This window comes from Orbicella franksi, chromosome 4 (genome assembly GCF_964199315.1).
Source record: "Orbicella franksi chromosome 4, jaOrbFran1.1, whole genome shotgun sequence".
In the NCBI taxonomy this organism is placed as follows: Eukaryota; Metazoa; Cnidaria; class Anthozoa; order Scleractinia; family Merulinidae; genus Orbicella; species Orbicella franksi.
Genome location: NC_138148.1, coordinates 16,617,164 through 16,631,409, shown reverse-complemented (window position 1 = coordinate 16,631,409; position 14,246 = coordinate 16,617,164). Strand labels below are relative to the sequence as shown.

The 14,246-nt window shown below is 39.8% G+C and overlaps 1 protein-coding gene across 2 annotated transcripts; it reads right to left on the bottom strand.

The window, feature by feature from the left end:
- Positions 1-3,010: 3,010 nt before the first annotated feature.
- Positions 3,011-12,579, bottom strand: LOC145484769 (uncharacterized). 2 transcript variants are annotated; one of them, XM_081463404.1, is made up of 4 exons: positions 11,082-12,579; positions 9,450-9,547; positions 6,259-6,792; positions 3,011-4,890 (listed from the first exon to the last, which is right to left on the bottom strand). In XM_081463404.1, the coding sequence occupies exons 1-4, from the start codon at positions 11,377-11,379 to the stop codon at positions 4,699-4,701; spliced, it is 1,122 nt and encodes a 373-aa protein (XP_081319530.1). In that variant the 5' UTR covers positions 11,380-12,579; the 3' UTR covers positions 3,011-4,698. The 2 variants fall into 2 exon arrangements, 1 of the variants encoding a protein (XP_081319530.1); XR_014049069.1 differs by lacking the exon at positions 3,011-4,890 and adding an exon at positions 5,175-5,951 and having other exon boundaries at positions 6,026-6,792.
- Positions 12,580-14,246: the final 1,667 nt, after the last annotated feature.

Below are 14,246 nucleotides of genomic sequence, written 5' to 3'. Positions count from 1 at the left end.
CACCTTCATTGGACTTAATGATGTCCTCGGGCAGACATCCTCCAGACAGCAGTTATAGAACGCTATAGCTCCTTCTCAGAGTAACCGCGCGAACAGAAATTTAGACGAGTGTAGTCTGGGCTAAATTCAACACCAGTTGAAAAGGGGAGGGGGGGGGGGAGGGGGGGGGGAAAGCGATAAGTAATTAAAAAAAAAAAATAGATAAATAAATGAAACATGTAGCAAGAGGTTCTCTACATTTCATGCTCGGTAAGATTTACAAGCTGCTGCCGTAGCGAAAGCAAATAAATAAATAAATAAATAAATAAACGCTTGATTCAGTCTTTAACACTGTTTTCGTAAATCCAGATATATATTTCAACGGAACAAGAATGGATGACCTAGAAAGGCCAAAAAATGAGCGTGTCTAAGTACTGTCGGTCTTTCTAAAGCATCTGGCGTCTAACGAGGGCATTCCCTGATCATTTCGGACATTCTGTGCGAATATATGACTGGATTTGTGAAAACCGTGTTAAGACTTTACACCAAAATAGCGGGCACGTTTTTGGAAATCGGTCAGATATATTATTGATTGTGTAACACATTTTCCTGCCTGAAATTAAAAGAACGCTAATGAGTGTTAAATCAAAACTGTTGAGCAATTTTCTGTGAAGGAAATTAATTTTTAGCACGTGACCATTCAAATGAAAGCTATTGAGCAGTACTTTCATTTGGTAATATATATTTTGTTGTACAGTATGGTCGTATAACTCTTTCCCTTTTTTGACGTTGACGTTTTGAGGACATATAGAGCATTTTTATTCACATGGCCGCAGCCATGCAAATTTGTTGGAACAAAAGAAAGATTTTAGATAAGAAAAATGTTCAACTCCCAAGGGATTGATTTAGTACACAAACATGGCCGCCGTTTCGTTTGGAACACGAATATGCCTACAGTGAAGTCATGTGACAACGCTCTATACAGTTTGAAAGAACTTTTCACCGGGCGACGCCCACAGCAATGAACCTTTTGGCAAACAAATAAATGGCTTAACTATTTGTGACTCCACGATACGCGGTGCAGTAAGCAGAACGTTAAGTAAACCTCTATATGAAGTAGAATATATGGCACTCATGCTATTTGAAATGCAGAATTAGTGAACTTTTTGTGGTATTTTTGCCATCGTTTAGATGCTAGAAGATTTACATCTGGGCGTGATCAGAGAAAAACGTTAACAAACATGACCTGATAATTTGTTCAAATGGAATAAGATAGTTATCTACAGTATTTTACCACAGCCATAATTTGAACTTTGTCTAATGCACCGTTATAGCTGTTATTGCAATTGAGTATGCGGTCAAATATTCTTTTGTTTTAAAATGCATGTAAACGAGGTGAAAGGGTCAATACAATGCAGAATTGACTCTCTCGCCTCGTTTGTGTGTCAAGCCGCTGATAACTGCGATAACAGATATTAGAGATGTTAATCAACTACTATCTGAGAACCCTGCCTTAAGTGAAATAATAGATATCTCATAACTTTGAAAAAAGGAAACAAAACAAAACAGGATCTATCACAATATCCTCTCAAATCTTATTGCTATATTACATAAGTTGAATGTGCCTTTATTGCTGATGATTGCCATCTAACGATTTAGTTTTAAAACCGTCGTCAAAGGCCTAAAATCTAACACTGAATTAATGATGCATCCCTTTAAGAGATGATAACCCCGGCTAAAATCAAGTGGACAAACAAGACCGATCATGAATAATTATGCATCAAACGTGATGCTAATAATGCTGATTTGATTTCCTCTAGCTTCAGCAGTTAAACACTTCTTCTCTTTCGCTCTTGGTCTCATTTTATTACACGTTTTAATGTCGGAAATCATCTCGCCTTCAGGTACATCGGAGCTTCAAAAGTAAAAAAGGGGAAAACCAAAACTTGAAAAAGAAAAAAAAAACATCAATACGTCACTTAGATTTGTAGGTTAAATTTATTTAGTTAAGGTGGCTGAACACAATTTTCGCGCGCGCTCTTGCTTCTGCAATTTAGCGGGCGCAGAAAGATTGCAAAAAACAAACATGGCGACGTCGATACAGCGATCATTTTGTTTGGCCATGGTCAATGCCCGAGCTATTTATTTCATAATTCATAATTAAACACAGTGTGTTTATGGTTTTAGTCTTTTATGAGAAATGCATGTTAGAAAATGTGAAATGTAACCCCGCAAATTGAAGACTGTTCTTTGTTACCGAAAGAACCCAGCTAAATACAGCGCATACGTAGTAACTCAAAAAGTTGCGAATGAATGCGGAATAGCTTTCTCGCTACAAACGTGTTGCATGCAATGATAAAGAAAATCTAACAATCAGATTTTCTGCAAAAAAAACAAAACAGATTTTAAAGGCATGTTTCCATTTTTATTCATGTTGCCATGGCAAAGGCACATACGTTAGCTTAACTATCCAAAAGATCAAGGATTTTAAAGAAAAAGGTAAATGAAACATAGGTATCAAAGACTGAGTCAGCAGCCACCTTTAGAAACTGGAGAAACTTAATTGATCGTTCTCTGGGCTTAAAAAGAAAGTAATTACAAGAAGTTGTATTCTTGAAAGTGTGTCTTATTCATCAGAGGCCAGCTGTTCAAAGGGTGGATAGCCCCATGCACCGGATAAATCACTATCTAGTCTATCTAGTGGAAAATGTAGGGGTTTTCTAATATTCATCCACTAAATAGCCATTTACCCGGTGAATAGCGTTATCCACACTTTGAACAACTGGGGCTAGAGTACCATCATCGTCATCATCATCATCATCGTCATCATCATCATCATCATCATCATCATCAATCATCTTTTTATTTAGTAATGTAGGTTACAAAGATTGCCAGGCAGTGAGGCTGATGTGGACCTACAATTAACTAATAAAATGTGAAATAAAAAACAAAATAATAATTACTTACACTCTTCTTACTTACTCGTAATAAAAAAGCTTGAGACGAACTCCACAAGACTGATCCTAATAAATATAAAAGACATAGCCCATGATGTGGTGGAGTCTCTATTCGCAGTAGAAATATATTTAGAGCTTAATGCCCTCGTCGATGTGCAATAAGCGAGTATTGATCATCTCCATGTCAAAAAAAAAGCTGGTTGTCTTGTGTATTGCAATAAGGGGTCGTTTTATACGCCTTAACAAACCGCAATACACAAACCGTGAACTCATAAAATTTCCTGCCCCCACCACCTAACATAATCAGTCTGTCTAAGTAACCCATCGCACTCTGTCCTTGTGCTTGAACGTTTAATCGAACAGTTCCCGCTATTTATTATAGGTAGTTTAAGAAAACCACGACGGCAACGGCAACGGGAATGTCGCTAAACAAAAGATTTAATTAGGAGAACAATGGCTGTGCACGTGCGTTTTAATTCTTGGTACATTTCGCAAGAGAAGACAAAATTGTGCAAAGTCAAAAACAATTTATTTTCATCACTAAATTTTGTACATATACATATTTTCTATTTGTATCTTATTTCATCGTTTAATCACGATACTTTATATACATTATACACTAGCATCTATAATAACTCGTGGAATGCGTGATACTGATTGAATAGTAATGGAGTGGTTTCTATGCTATTCTCCTATATTACATGAACGGGCTTGTAACGTGACGTTTTAAGATACATATAGTAAATGATTAATGCAATTGCAGAAAAGCGGAGTTATACGACGTCGTAATTTGACTACAACTAACAGAACTCATCTCCTTTTTCCATTTTTTTTTTAAATTTTGCAGACAAAATCGGCATTAGATAGCATTTGTTCTAATAGACATAGGGAAAACTGAAAGATTCGTGTACTTAGTTGTAAAAAGCGTTTATTCTATCACGTAGAAAGCGTTTATTCTATCACGTCTCGGAAACAGTGAGGAACTGAATGCCAGAGTAATGGTGCAAAAGGGTATCTGGGGTAGTTTGTTAAGATAACAATGTGGGTCTGATTGTAAGCTGAATTGTTCCTCTAAAACTAGCAAAATGGTTTGTGTTCATGTCCGAGGAAGTTAGGTCGCCTGAAGAGTCAGGTTCAGAAAAGTCCTCCACAGATTGAGCCTTTCTAGATCCAAAAACAAGACGTCGACAACACCGCGAACCAGATTGGCATGAAAAGAAAACGCCGATGTGCTTTGATACTTATCTGGACCAAGGGTACATTACATTATTAGGCCATCTTCGCTCCTAAAGGGGAGCATATGGCGTCAACCATGGATCTCCACCTAACTCTATTACTGGCAGTTCGCTTTGCCTCTATCCACGTGAACTTATTCTTGGCGAGCTCAGCTATCACACTTCGCCTCCAGGATTGCTTTGGGCGACCTCTTCTTCTAGACCCCTGAGGGTTCCACTCGAGAGCGCAACGGGTGATATTATTCTCAGGCTTCCGTAGCGTATGCCCGATCCATTTCCATTTTCTTCTCATAATGCTTTCTTCTATACGTATTTGTTGTGTCCTTTCCCATAGTTCTTCATTTGAAATGACTTCTGGCCAGCGGATGTTCAGGATCTTCCTTAAACACTTGATGATAAAGGTTTGCAATTTCTTGGTCAGTAGTTTTGTCGATCTCCATGTTTCCGAACTATACAGAAGGGCAGACTTTGTTTAGACCTTGTTTATTTACCCAAAAAACTAGTCAACAACAAAAGAAGTAACTTCCTTAACTAGTGACGGGGCAGATCCAGTACTGAATAACGCACTTCAGTTTATTAGCGCCAAAGAACAGCGATGAAGTTCCTTTACAAACACAATTGTACACAATCGTGTTTGTATTCGGGTCAATTATTCCGCCTTCAAAAACGTACTCTGCGGCTCTGTATGTTGAACACGTGACACCAACAATCTTCATGCCCTGAAAAGTGCGAAATGCTATGAGAGAAGTTGTGAAACTGGAAAACTGTCCATTTTTGTGCGTCTGTTCATTATTTTTTGGTGACATTTAATCGAAGTTGAAGTTTACCTATAGGGCTTTTTTACGGACAAAATAACAAACATCCATACATCAATGTTCTATTAAATTAATTGGTTTAATTTTGTGCGAGATAGTACAAATTTAAAGAGTATTAATCAATTTCGTATGGGATACATCGATTTTGAATGTCATACATCAATTTCTATTATCTCGCACAACAATAATTAATTTAACAAAACATTGATGTATAGATGTTAGTTATTTTGTCCGTAAAAAGCCCCATATTTAACTCTCGAAGTGCAAAAACTACTTCCATTTTTCCCAGTGAACTGATGTTGAATCTCATGGATTTTACTATGAGATGATCAAACTAAACAAGTACAGTTTGTGATCACTCCTAACATGCGCAAGCGGAGCCCCCATAAATTGGTAACCCTTTTAGCTCCTTTTGAGCTAAAACACTTTGGTTGACGTGACTGTTTCTTTCATAAAACAGACGATTACCGCTTTTGGTCTTAGAATGCAAAGACGAAACCAAAGAATGTTTAGAAGGCGCCGAAGAGGGAAATCCGTGGAAAACACAGCCAATTAGAATGCAGGAAATCCGTTGTATATTTCCAGCATTCTAATTGGCTGTATTTTCTATGGATTTCCAATCACCCAATCACAAGCAATGCGACACCCATCGTGCGCCGTATTGCTTGTGCTGGCCACTGTATTTTCTATGGCATGTATAAAATAGTTATTGTTATACCTCCCAACTCAAGCACGTTTTCCGCTCGGAGGAGAACGTGACACGTGTGCTGGATCAAAACTCACTAACTCCCTAGGGCGAAAAAAACTGGCTAACTCTCTCGGGAAACAACAACTTGAACTTTCGATTCGCACGTGAGCATGTCTTGCTTCTCGAAACCGCGGCATATTCGTGAGCCAGCCGGCGTCAAGCAAACGATTTCTTCGCAGGTTTTTCCTATTTTTGAGTTGGGAAGTATAACAAAATACTTAATGACTGGTCCCGCGGGAAACAGTGAGTTTTGTTTTCCCTCGACCTCAATGTTGAGGGTCTCGGGGAAACAAAACTCACTGTTTCCCTTATGGCCAGTCTTTAAGTGCTTATTGAACACTTTCTCGTGGCATACCATGGAATATCCCAATTGTTACCTGGGACTCCTCGGTATACAGACTCGCCTAAAGGCTTGTGTGTATACCGAGCAAACACAAGTTTCGCGAGGGATATTCCTCGGTGTGCACCACTCAGAAGTGTTGCATAACCATATAGCTGGTATATATTATTTCAGTTGCACATACCGGATGGTCATCTTCTCGTAGAGTAACTCCTGACGTAGCTGCTGCTCCAGCAGTCTGTGCAGCTTCCTCTTTGTATTTGTACTCAAAAAGTGAGAGATTTCCTGGTCCAGGCCTTCCCGGGGGACCTGAAGGGCCAGCAGAGCCTTGTACCCCTGCGCCGCCTCCTCCCCGTGACGCGTTGTATCCAGGGGGGCCTCTAGGACCCTCTGGGCTGACGGGACCTGGTGGGCTCTGGGAGCCGTTAAAGCCGATAGGCCCTATGGGGCCTTGGAGACCTGCTAATCCTTGCGAGCCCCTTACGCCGGGAGGACCCATTGGACCTTGTGTTCCATTAAAGCCCTTAGGCCCTACAGGGCCAATTGGTCCTGGGGATCCAACTTCCGATGGTCCTCTGGGACCCTGTGATCCAATATCTCCTTTCGGACCCTGGAGGCCAGGCTCCCCTTGTAAGCCGTTTTGACCGGGAGTCCCCGGTGGCCCCGGCGGACCCGGAAGTCCGGGTGGCCCCATTAGTACCGTTCTGTTGTTACTTTCCTTTAAAAGAAATCAGGAGCCATAATCAGGGACGGAGACCGTAAGCGCGCGCCATTTCTAGTATTTCTAGTATTATTGTCCCCATGATATAGGACAATAATTCTATTTTTAGAACAAATTGCGCCATCGCCTGCGGCACACACGCGTACATGCTGCGAGGATTTTTGCGGATGTCGCGCGGGGGAAATGGCGTCCGAAATTCCCGAAAATTTTCATGTTTTTGACTCACAACTCAACGCGTTTACGTCTGTTGGAATTTTTCTCAAGTATTTTCGTCGTAAGCTGCTCCAGTTTGAGCGAAGTAAGACAGTGTCGAATTTAGGTACGTTCCGTTTTAAGCTTATATATATCGCTGACCAAGTTGTGTTCCGAGGGATGCTTTTTTACATGAGCTGTACATTACTCCACTTTAAATTTCACATATGTTGAAGATTAACAGCTTTTCCATTACACAGCAAAAACTAGCTGGATATATTTAGATATAGCAGAGCTTCAGGACTTCATAGTTTCCTGGCTCCTCTTACCACACACTTGCGAGGAATTTGCCAGTCTATCGCGACTGAAAAGTAAAACAAAATAATGGCTAGTTTGGTCAGTTTGAGTTTCGCCTGAATTGTAAGCAACGCTTGATGTTTCATCAAGGCCTAGTAACTTTACGTCCGTAGATACTGCTCAGTTTTATCCGTGTAAAAATCCAGTAAATTCTCTGTTGTCGATGAATTAGAGCGCCCGCCGATGCGTGTTTTGTACAGTCAGTAAACATGACAAATTGTACTTCCACCGCACTTTCGTGTGAAAGCGTACATCGAACTCAAACAATAACTCTATAGTTTTTAAATATGTTTAAGATTGATAAATGTTTGAGAACATATTAAAAGCTAAGCTGAAAATATGTGAATAAAGCAGAAATAATCAGCAAAGTTACGATGACGCTTTCTTTAATCAACTTCGAATAACGATTTCGATTTTGTTAATCGAGTTATCAAAACTCCTTGGCTATTTTCATTTTCGCAGTGTAAAACTTCGCTATGCTTATGTTGAAGAAACACACATGATGTTAGTAGCCTTTTTTGCGTTCCGTTTGTTGCAGCATCTCAGAACAAAAGATAACGAACGAAATCTCTGTCAAGGTTTGTTGACAATTGAAAACACCGACTCGGACTTGAAAGTGCACGCGCTGCACTATGCAAATGAGCTAATTGTACGCGTCAGACTTTCCTTTCAAAAACTTTTGCAAACTCACCAAACAAGCAGAAACAATAAGAAACCATCAAAACAGGTTTTGGTTATGATTAACCATTGTCTGAGAAACTCACAAATTTACTCGATACCAGAGTAGAGAGTTTTATCGCATAACTTTTCTTTACAGAACAAACGCAAAATCTTACTCGTACAACTAGGGCGAGCAGATATTATTCATTCACAGCGCGACCACACACCCTGAAAAACCCACCTTTTCCGTTAGCTCAGAACATAAAACTACATATAAGCGCCCCGGTTCGTATTCCTTGCCTTATTCCCTGCCATCGCTGTGAAAAATACGCAAGATAATCTCTCAAGGTCTCTTAACTCTCACCATTTGATCAGGCAACGTGACAACATCCACGTGAGAGCCCGCGACATGTGCGTGGATCCGCGCGGATATATGACGTCAGGATGGCGCACTTTGTTCTAAAAATAGAAAAATTGTCCCATATCATAGGTGCGCGTGGATCCCAAGGCTTACGGTCTCCGTCCCTGATTATGGCTCCTAAAGAAATAGAATACATATGACATTCGTAAAACTGCTGTTTCTTCATTTGCCTATTTTTTTCGCGGAAACTGGAAAGCAATCCTTGCAAAATGAAAGGGGAGATCAGAGGTTCTACTTATTGTTGAGTGTGAAACAACATCACTCTCAAAGAATTGCTTAGTCTGAGAATTCATTGAAGGCCATCGACTCGAGGTAATTACTTTAGCCTTATCAAACTTTAAGACCTTCGACTGATAGACAGGCCGTATTGCAGCGTGATCTTTTTGTGAAGCATATTGGCCCAACAGGCTGGCGCTTATCTCGGGTTTTCTTGGCATGAAACGACAACGATTATTTGAACTCCCCCTGGACGGGTTACCCTTTTTTGTTTGTTTGTTTATTTGTTTAGTTGTTTGTTTATTCTACTTCATTTTGGTCTTCTCTTTAACATTATCGTTACTTTAATTTTTTAGTCTTCCCTTGTCATTCACAGATCCTTGGTAAGCAAGCGCCACTTCAAGAAAACTTTCCACGAGCGCGAATATCGATTTTTACCGTTCAGAAATCACAAATATGTAAAGGTAAGTATAGTAAAGTCTGCATACGAGCCAAGTGGCCCGCCAGGCCAGAGCTTATCCCGGTTTCTGTGGCGACTAGGAGTATTTCTACTTTCCTCAGCATAAGATGCTAGTCCATCGCAGGGTTACCTCCAGCATTAATTTCGCCAGTACCCAATTAAAAACCTGGTTGGAGAGAGGCACTGTGAAAGTAAAGTATCTTGCACAAGAACACTGACAACACAATGTCCCTGGCCAGGGCTCCAATCCGGACTGCTCGATCCGGAGATGAGCGTAGTAACCATGAGGCCACCGCGCAAGGTAAGGCATATCTATTGGATTACATGTATAGCTCTTTGAGAGCTTACCTTGAGAATTGTCGTGACGTTGTTGACTTCGCTTTTGATGTATGCCAAGTTATTGATTATCTCCGGGATCTTTTCACAAGACACATTCTTCTCAGTACCTAATCATCAATAAATGAGACAAATGTTATAAAAAATTACGCATATTTTTACGCACATGGCAACAATGGCGGAGATTTTGCTTTGTTTGTGTGCAAGGAAAGAAAGACTACACTGGCTGGCCTGACAAATGGAAGGCATCTTACTATCAAGACGGCTGCAGATGGAAATTTTAACCTTTTTTTTTGGTCCGCTAACTGTACTGAACTACCCACGAGTTTAATTAAAACAAATTTTATGTTCGAAATTCAACAAGTATTGACGAAGCAAGTCGTGTTTGCTCGTTGAAACATTTGCATGTATCACTTCACAAGGTGCATCATGATGCGGGTGCCACAGCAAGACACCATTTGCAATGCAGCTCAACTTATTTAATTCCTACTTCGTGTAAGACACATACAACTAGAGAGCACATGTTCTGTCCAAATATGGTAAGACAAGCTATGCACGTAACACATCATGCTCCTTACAGCATTCAATGGAACACTCTCAGCTAGACTCTGATTTCGTTTCCATGCATATAGCGGTTACTTTCAGATGGTTAAAAAACGTTTTTCCAGTAATAGTCGTTTTAGACAAAGCGGACGCGTAACACAAGAAATTAAACATTCCATTTATGTATGTTTCCAACTACCCTCATAAACAAAGCAGACTGTATAAACAAAAAGAGGCCCTAAACCGGTTGGTACTGTAGGGTGAAAGTATATCACAATACAACAGATTACCCTACAGTATATCATTTGACACTGCTGCTAGACAAGCACAGCTCATAAATCATTCTTAGCTTTGAAGAAAAATTTAGTCAAGTTCGAAATAAAATCACAGATAACTCTTCAAGTCAATGTTCAGTCCTGCATTCAGGCTGTTCCATCCGCATGACCCGCGCTTGAGAAGAAAGACTTTCTAAAGGGCCGCTACTTTTGGGTGGGCTTGCTATTTTCGGGGGCACCTTTCCTTTCAGGGTTCAAAAGGAAGGTAAAAAATTAAACTTTCGGCGGGGGGGGGGGGGGGGGGACGTTACTTTCGGAGGCCTAGGGTATTGGAACGGACACTGTGCCGAATGATTCCGCAATATCACTATTGTAGATTTTCGGGTAGTTTCAGTCGTGTAACAAATATCTTCGGCCGAACTTACTCGGGGCCGTCTTAGGAGAATATCGACCCTTGATCTTTTTTGTATTTCGGGGCGATATTCTCCCAGTACAGCCGTGGCGCTTGGCCAATAAGATATATTTATTATATGGCTAGCTCCGTGAGCAGGCAAGATAAAGTAAATCCTGTGCTGTGATCGGCTACTCAAGCGGACAAGATGGTGATATCTTACCCGCTGTGTCCCGCCAAAAATAGTGTTCTTTTCCATATAATAAATCCTTTATTGACCAAGCTCGTTCGGTCGAGATGGCCAATGTCCAGCCATCCTGACCGAAGGAGATTGGCCAATATCCATATATATTAACTCCATTAGCCGATCGTTTCTTGTACATATTCTAACTGATGGAACTTGTCTACTTCGTAAATACGCATAATAATACTTACCATTCATCGCTGATATAGCTAGCAACAAAGCAGCAGCTGCAGTCAGAAGAGCGACAACAACAACTACGGACATAAAGAACAGCATTCGCCGCAAAACGACCATATCACGTTGACACGCGTTTTCAAGATCTGCTGATGCTTGTTTTTTCTTCACGGCTTCTCGGCTGCACGTCTCATAGCTCGTTTTTTCCACCGCAGGAGTTGAACTCTCAGCGACGACGTCATCATAAATTGTTGGCTCAATTTCTGTTTTAACTGAGTCCAGCTCCAAGTACTGGTTTTCATGTGCCTCATTCATCGCTTAGAGGTCGAGCGCTGTGACTTCCGTTGTGAAAAGGAATCAAAGCTATATCGAAAGCACATTTATTCCCAAGACTGTCAAGTGACTTTATGCTGCAGTTGTGGTTTATTTCATGTCGAGGCGTGTTTCACAAACACACAAATGTCTGTCATCCGTGACGTGGTAAATGTTTTCAACCAGATGAACTGTTCTTTCTCTTTGAGTGTGACCTATAATCAGCTAATGATGCACCTCTAGGAGACTCGTCTGACAGATTCTTTCCTTCGCGTGACATTAAAGTCATCCCCTCCGCGAGGACGACGTCTTCAAACAGACCTGACCTTGAGGAACTACAGGCAGACCACCCTATGTGTTCAGGCTTAATAATTGTTTACAGAAACGAAGAGAATCTGTGAGGGTTATGAATAACACTCTGAAAATTCCATATCTAAATTACTTCTCGGTCTGAACATCCCACTAAAGTTAAATGAAACCTTAATCGAGTAATGTGTGATGTTATTTCGCCTTCCTGGGCCGTCTGAAGGGTCTTTCAACGAAATTGCTTTTGGTCGGTTACCGGTAAAACAAGAGGGGGGAAACAAGGCTTTCAACTTGGTGGCCGCCAGCCGCGACCTCCTCCACTTCAAACTGGAATAAACGCCACAATATTGAAAATCTCACCTAAATGGCGACGGTTATTGATCGATGAGATTTTTCTCTATCTCTTTGCCGAATTCGAGCTTCATCCCTCCGAGATTTTCCGAAAAAAATCGATGCTAAAATCATAACTTATGAGAAACCTGTACACCAAAGCAGTATAGGAAATCGAGAAAAACAAAACCTACGAGGAACTATGCTGTCTTCAGGAGCGAGGCGAAGGAATAAGCATACGGAGTGCTGCTTCAGTAGAGATAAGATACTATTAAAAGCTGGATCATTGGATATTGCAATTCAAGAGTTTCCATTGCCTTGGCCATCGTGCTCTGCAAATATGGTAAGTGCGCGCGTAATACCTTTTTCTTTTATCATTTTATTACAGTTTTCTATATTTCGGGGCCGTTTTCAATAAAACAATTATTCCACTCGCGCTTGTTGGATACAAAATGATTATAGCCAACTTGGCGCTACGCGCCTCGTTGGCTACTTTTCATCTCATATCTAACGCACGCTCGTAGAATAATTGTATTCTGCTTTTCAAGCCAAAATACTACGACCCACCCCCCCCCCCCCCCTACGCGCCCAAGATTTTGTGAAACTCAAGAGGAGTTCCATAATTTATAAAAAGAGATTAGTGAGGGAAATCGTAAGAGGGAAGGCTTAAATGACAATGAACCATTCCCTAGATGAGCGCAGACGACTTAAATAATGAAAGATGTGGCTATTGGCTACAAACATTAGACTGGATAACTGGTAAAATTCGTGCGCTCAAGGCACGATGATTGAAGTTGATCTATTGACTTCCCTTCTTCTAGTTTTAAGGACAATCATTTAGCATCTATGTTGTCTACAGGGTTTTCAATTAATTATAAAATACCACAAGTCTTCTTTTTTCAAACAACTGCCCTGGCCAGTCTATCATAATCTAATTTCAAACGTTCTTATTTACAAACATATTACAATATGAAAATTAACAAAAAGTAAATAAAATAGAAAGGTGGGAAACAATGAGAGAACTTTCAACTTTGTATGTAGAATTGTGTGTGGAAAAGTGAGTGAAAACATTAATGAATGGGCGTGATTCAAAGGGAGATAAACGTCGGGATCGTAAACCCTTTAAGGGTCTCATACCTGTGCTTTTTAGAAATACCAAAAAGTATAAAACCCGGTAGAGATTTTGAATACCTTAGTCCAAATGAACATCAGTCAAGGGCGCAATACAATAAAGCTCGAAACATCCAAGAGACTTAGATTTGTTACCATGGAAAATTGCGTTTACGTATCGTAGTTTGAAATTATAATGTTTTTCAGACCAGACCTGATCACAAGATCATACCACTATTAACAACAACTAGCTTTATTTGCATGACCATAAGCACAAACAGAATAGAAACTATTTTCATCAACGTGACGAAGATCTTCAAACATGAGAAAGATTTGTTTAGCAATAAAGCTATTGTCCTTATGCATTGAAGATATAAGGAGTAATTGATTATTTTCTGATCGATAGCTATAATAAGAGGAAACCTACCAAGTTCAGCTGTACATGCTACATTGGATGCTTTACTGATTACTTACACAATGAAACGTGTATAACATGCCTATATTATACTAGATTACAACCTAAAAAGAAAGCACAATTTTTATCGTTTAGTAATGGATATTGCCTTAAAGGTTGTTATTTTCCCTGAAACTATGTACATAAAATGAAAATGTAATTTGCTTATGTGAAAAAGAATATCGGAGACTAAACTGTGAAAGATGCAATGTCTAATACCATACTCCTTACTGGTCCGAATGAATTTATATTATAAACAAAATATATTTTTAAGTATACTTATAAACTATTTATATATATTATTACATAAAAGATATATTACAAGTTCACAATTAACGGATCACTCTGTGTGAATAGGTATTTGGTTATATTACGTACGACCACGTTTGAAATCAATAAAATATAAATTATATTGTGAATCAGTTGGGAGAGAATCACACCGTTTTGTTTGTCAATGTGATAAACTTAATTGTAAAATCTTAAGTCTTTATTCCCCTTTATTTGATACTTGAACCTCAAATATTTTTTTTTCTTCTCCTAGACAATAACTGTAGTGAACCTCATTTGAACTACAGGATTGTTTTGGTACACCAACATGGCCGCCGTTTCATTGTTTCGGAACGCCAATATGGCTGCCATGACGTCAAGTGAAAACCCTGTATACAATAGA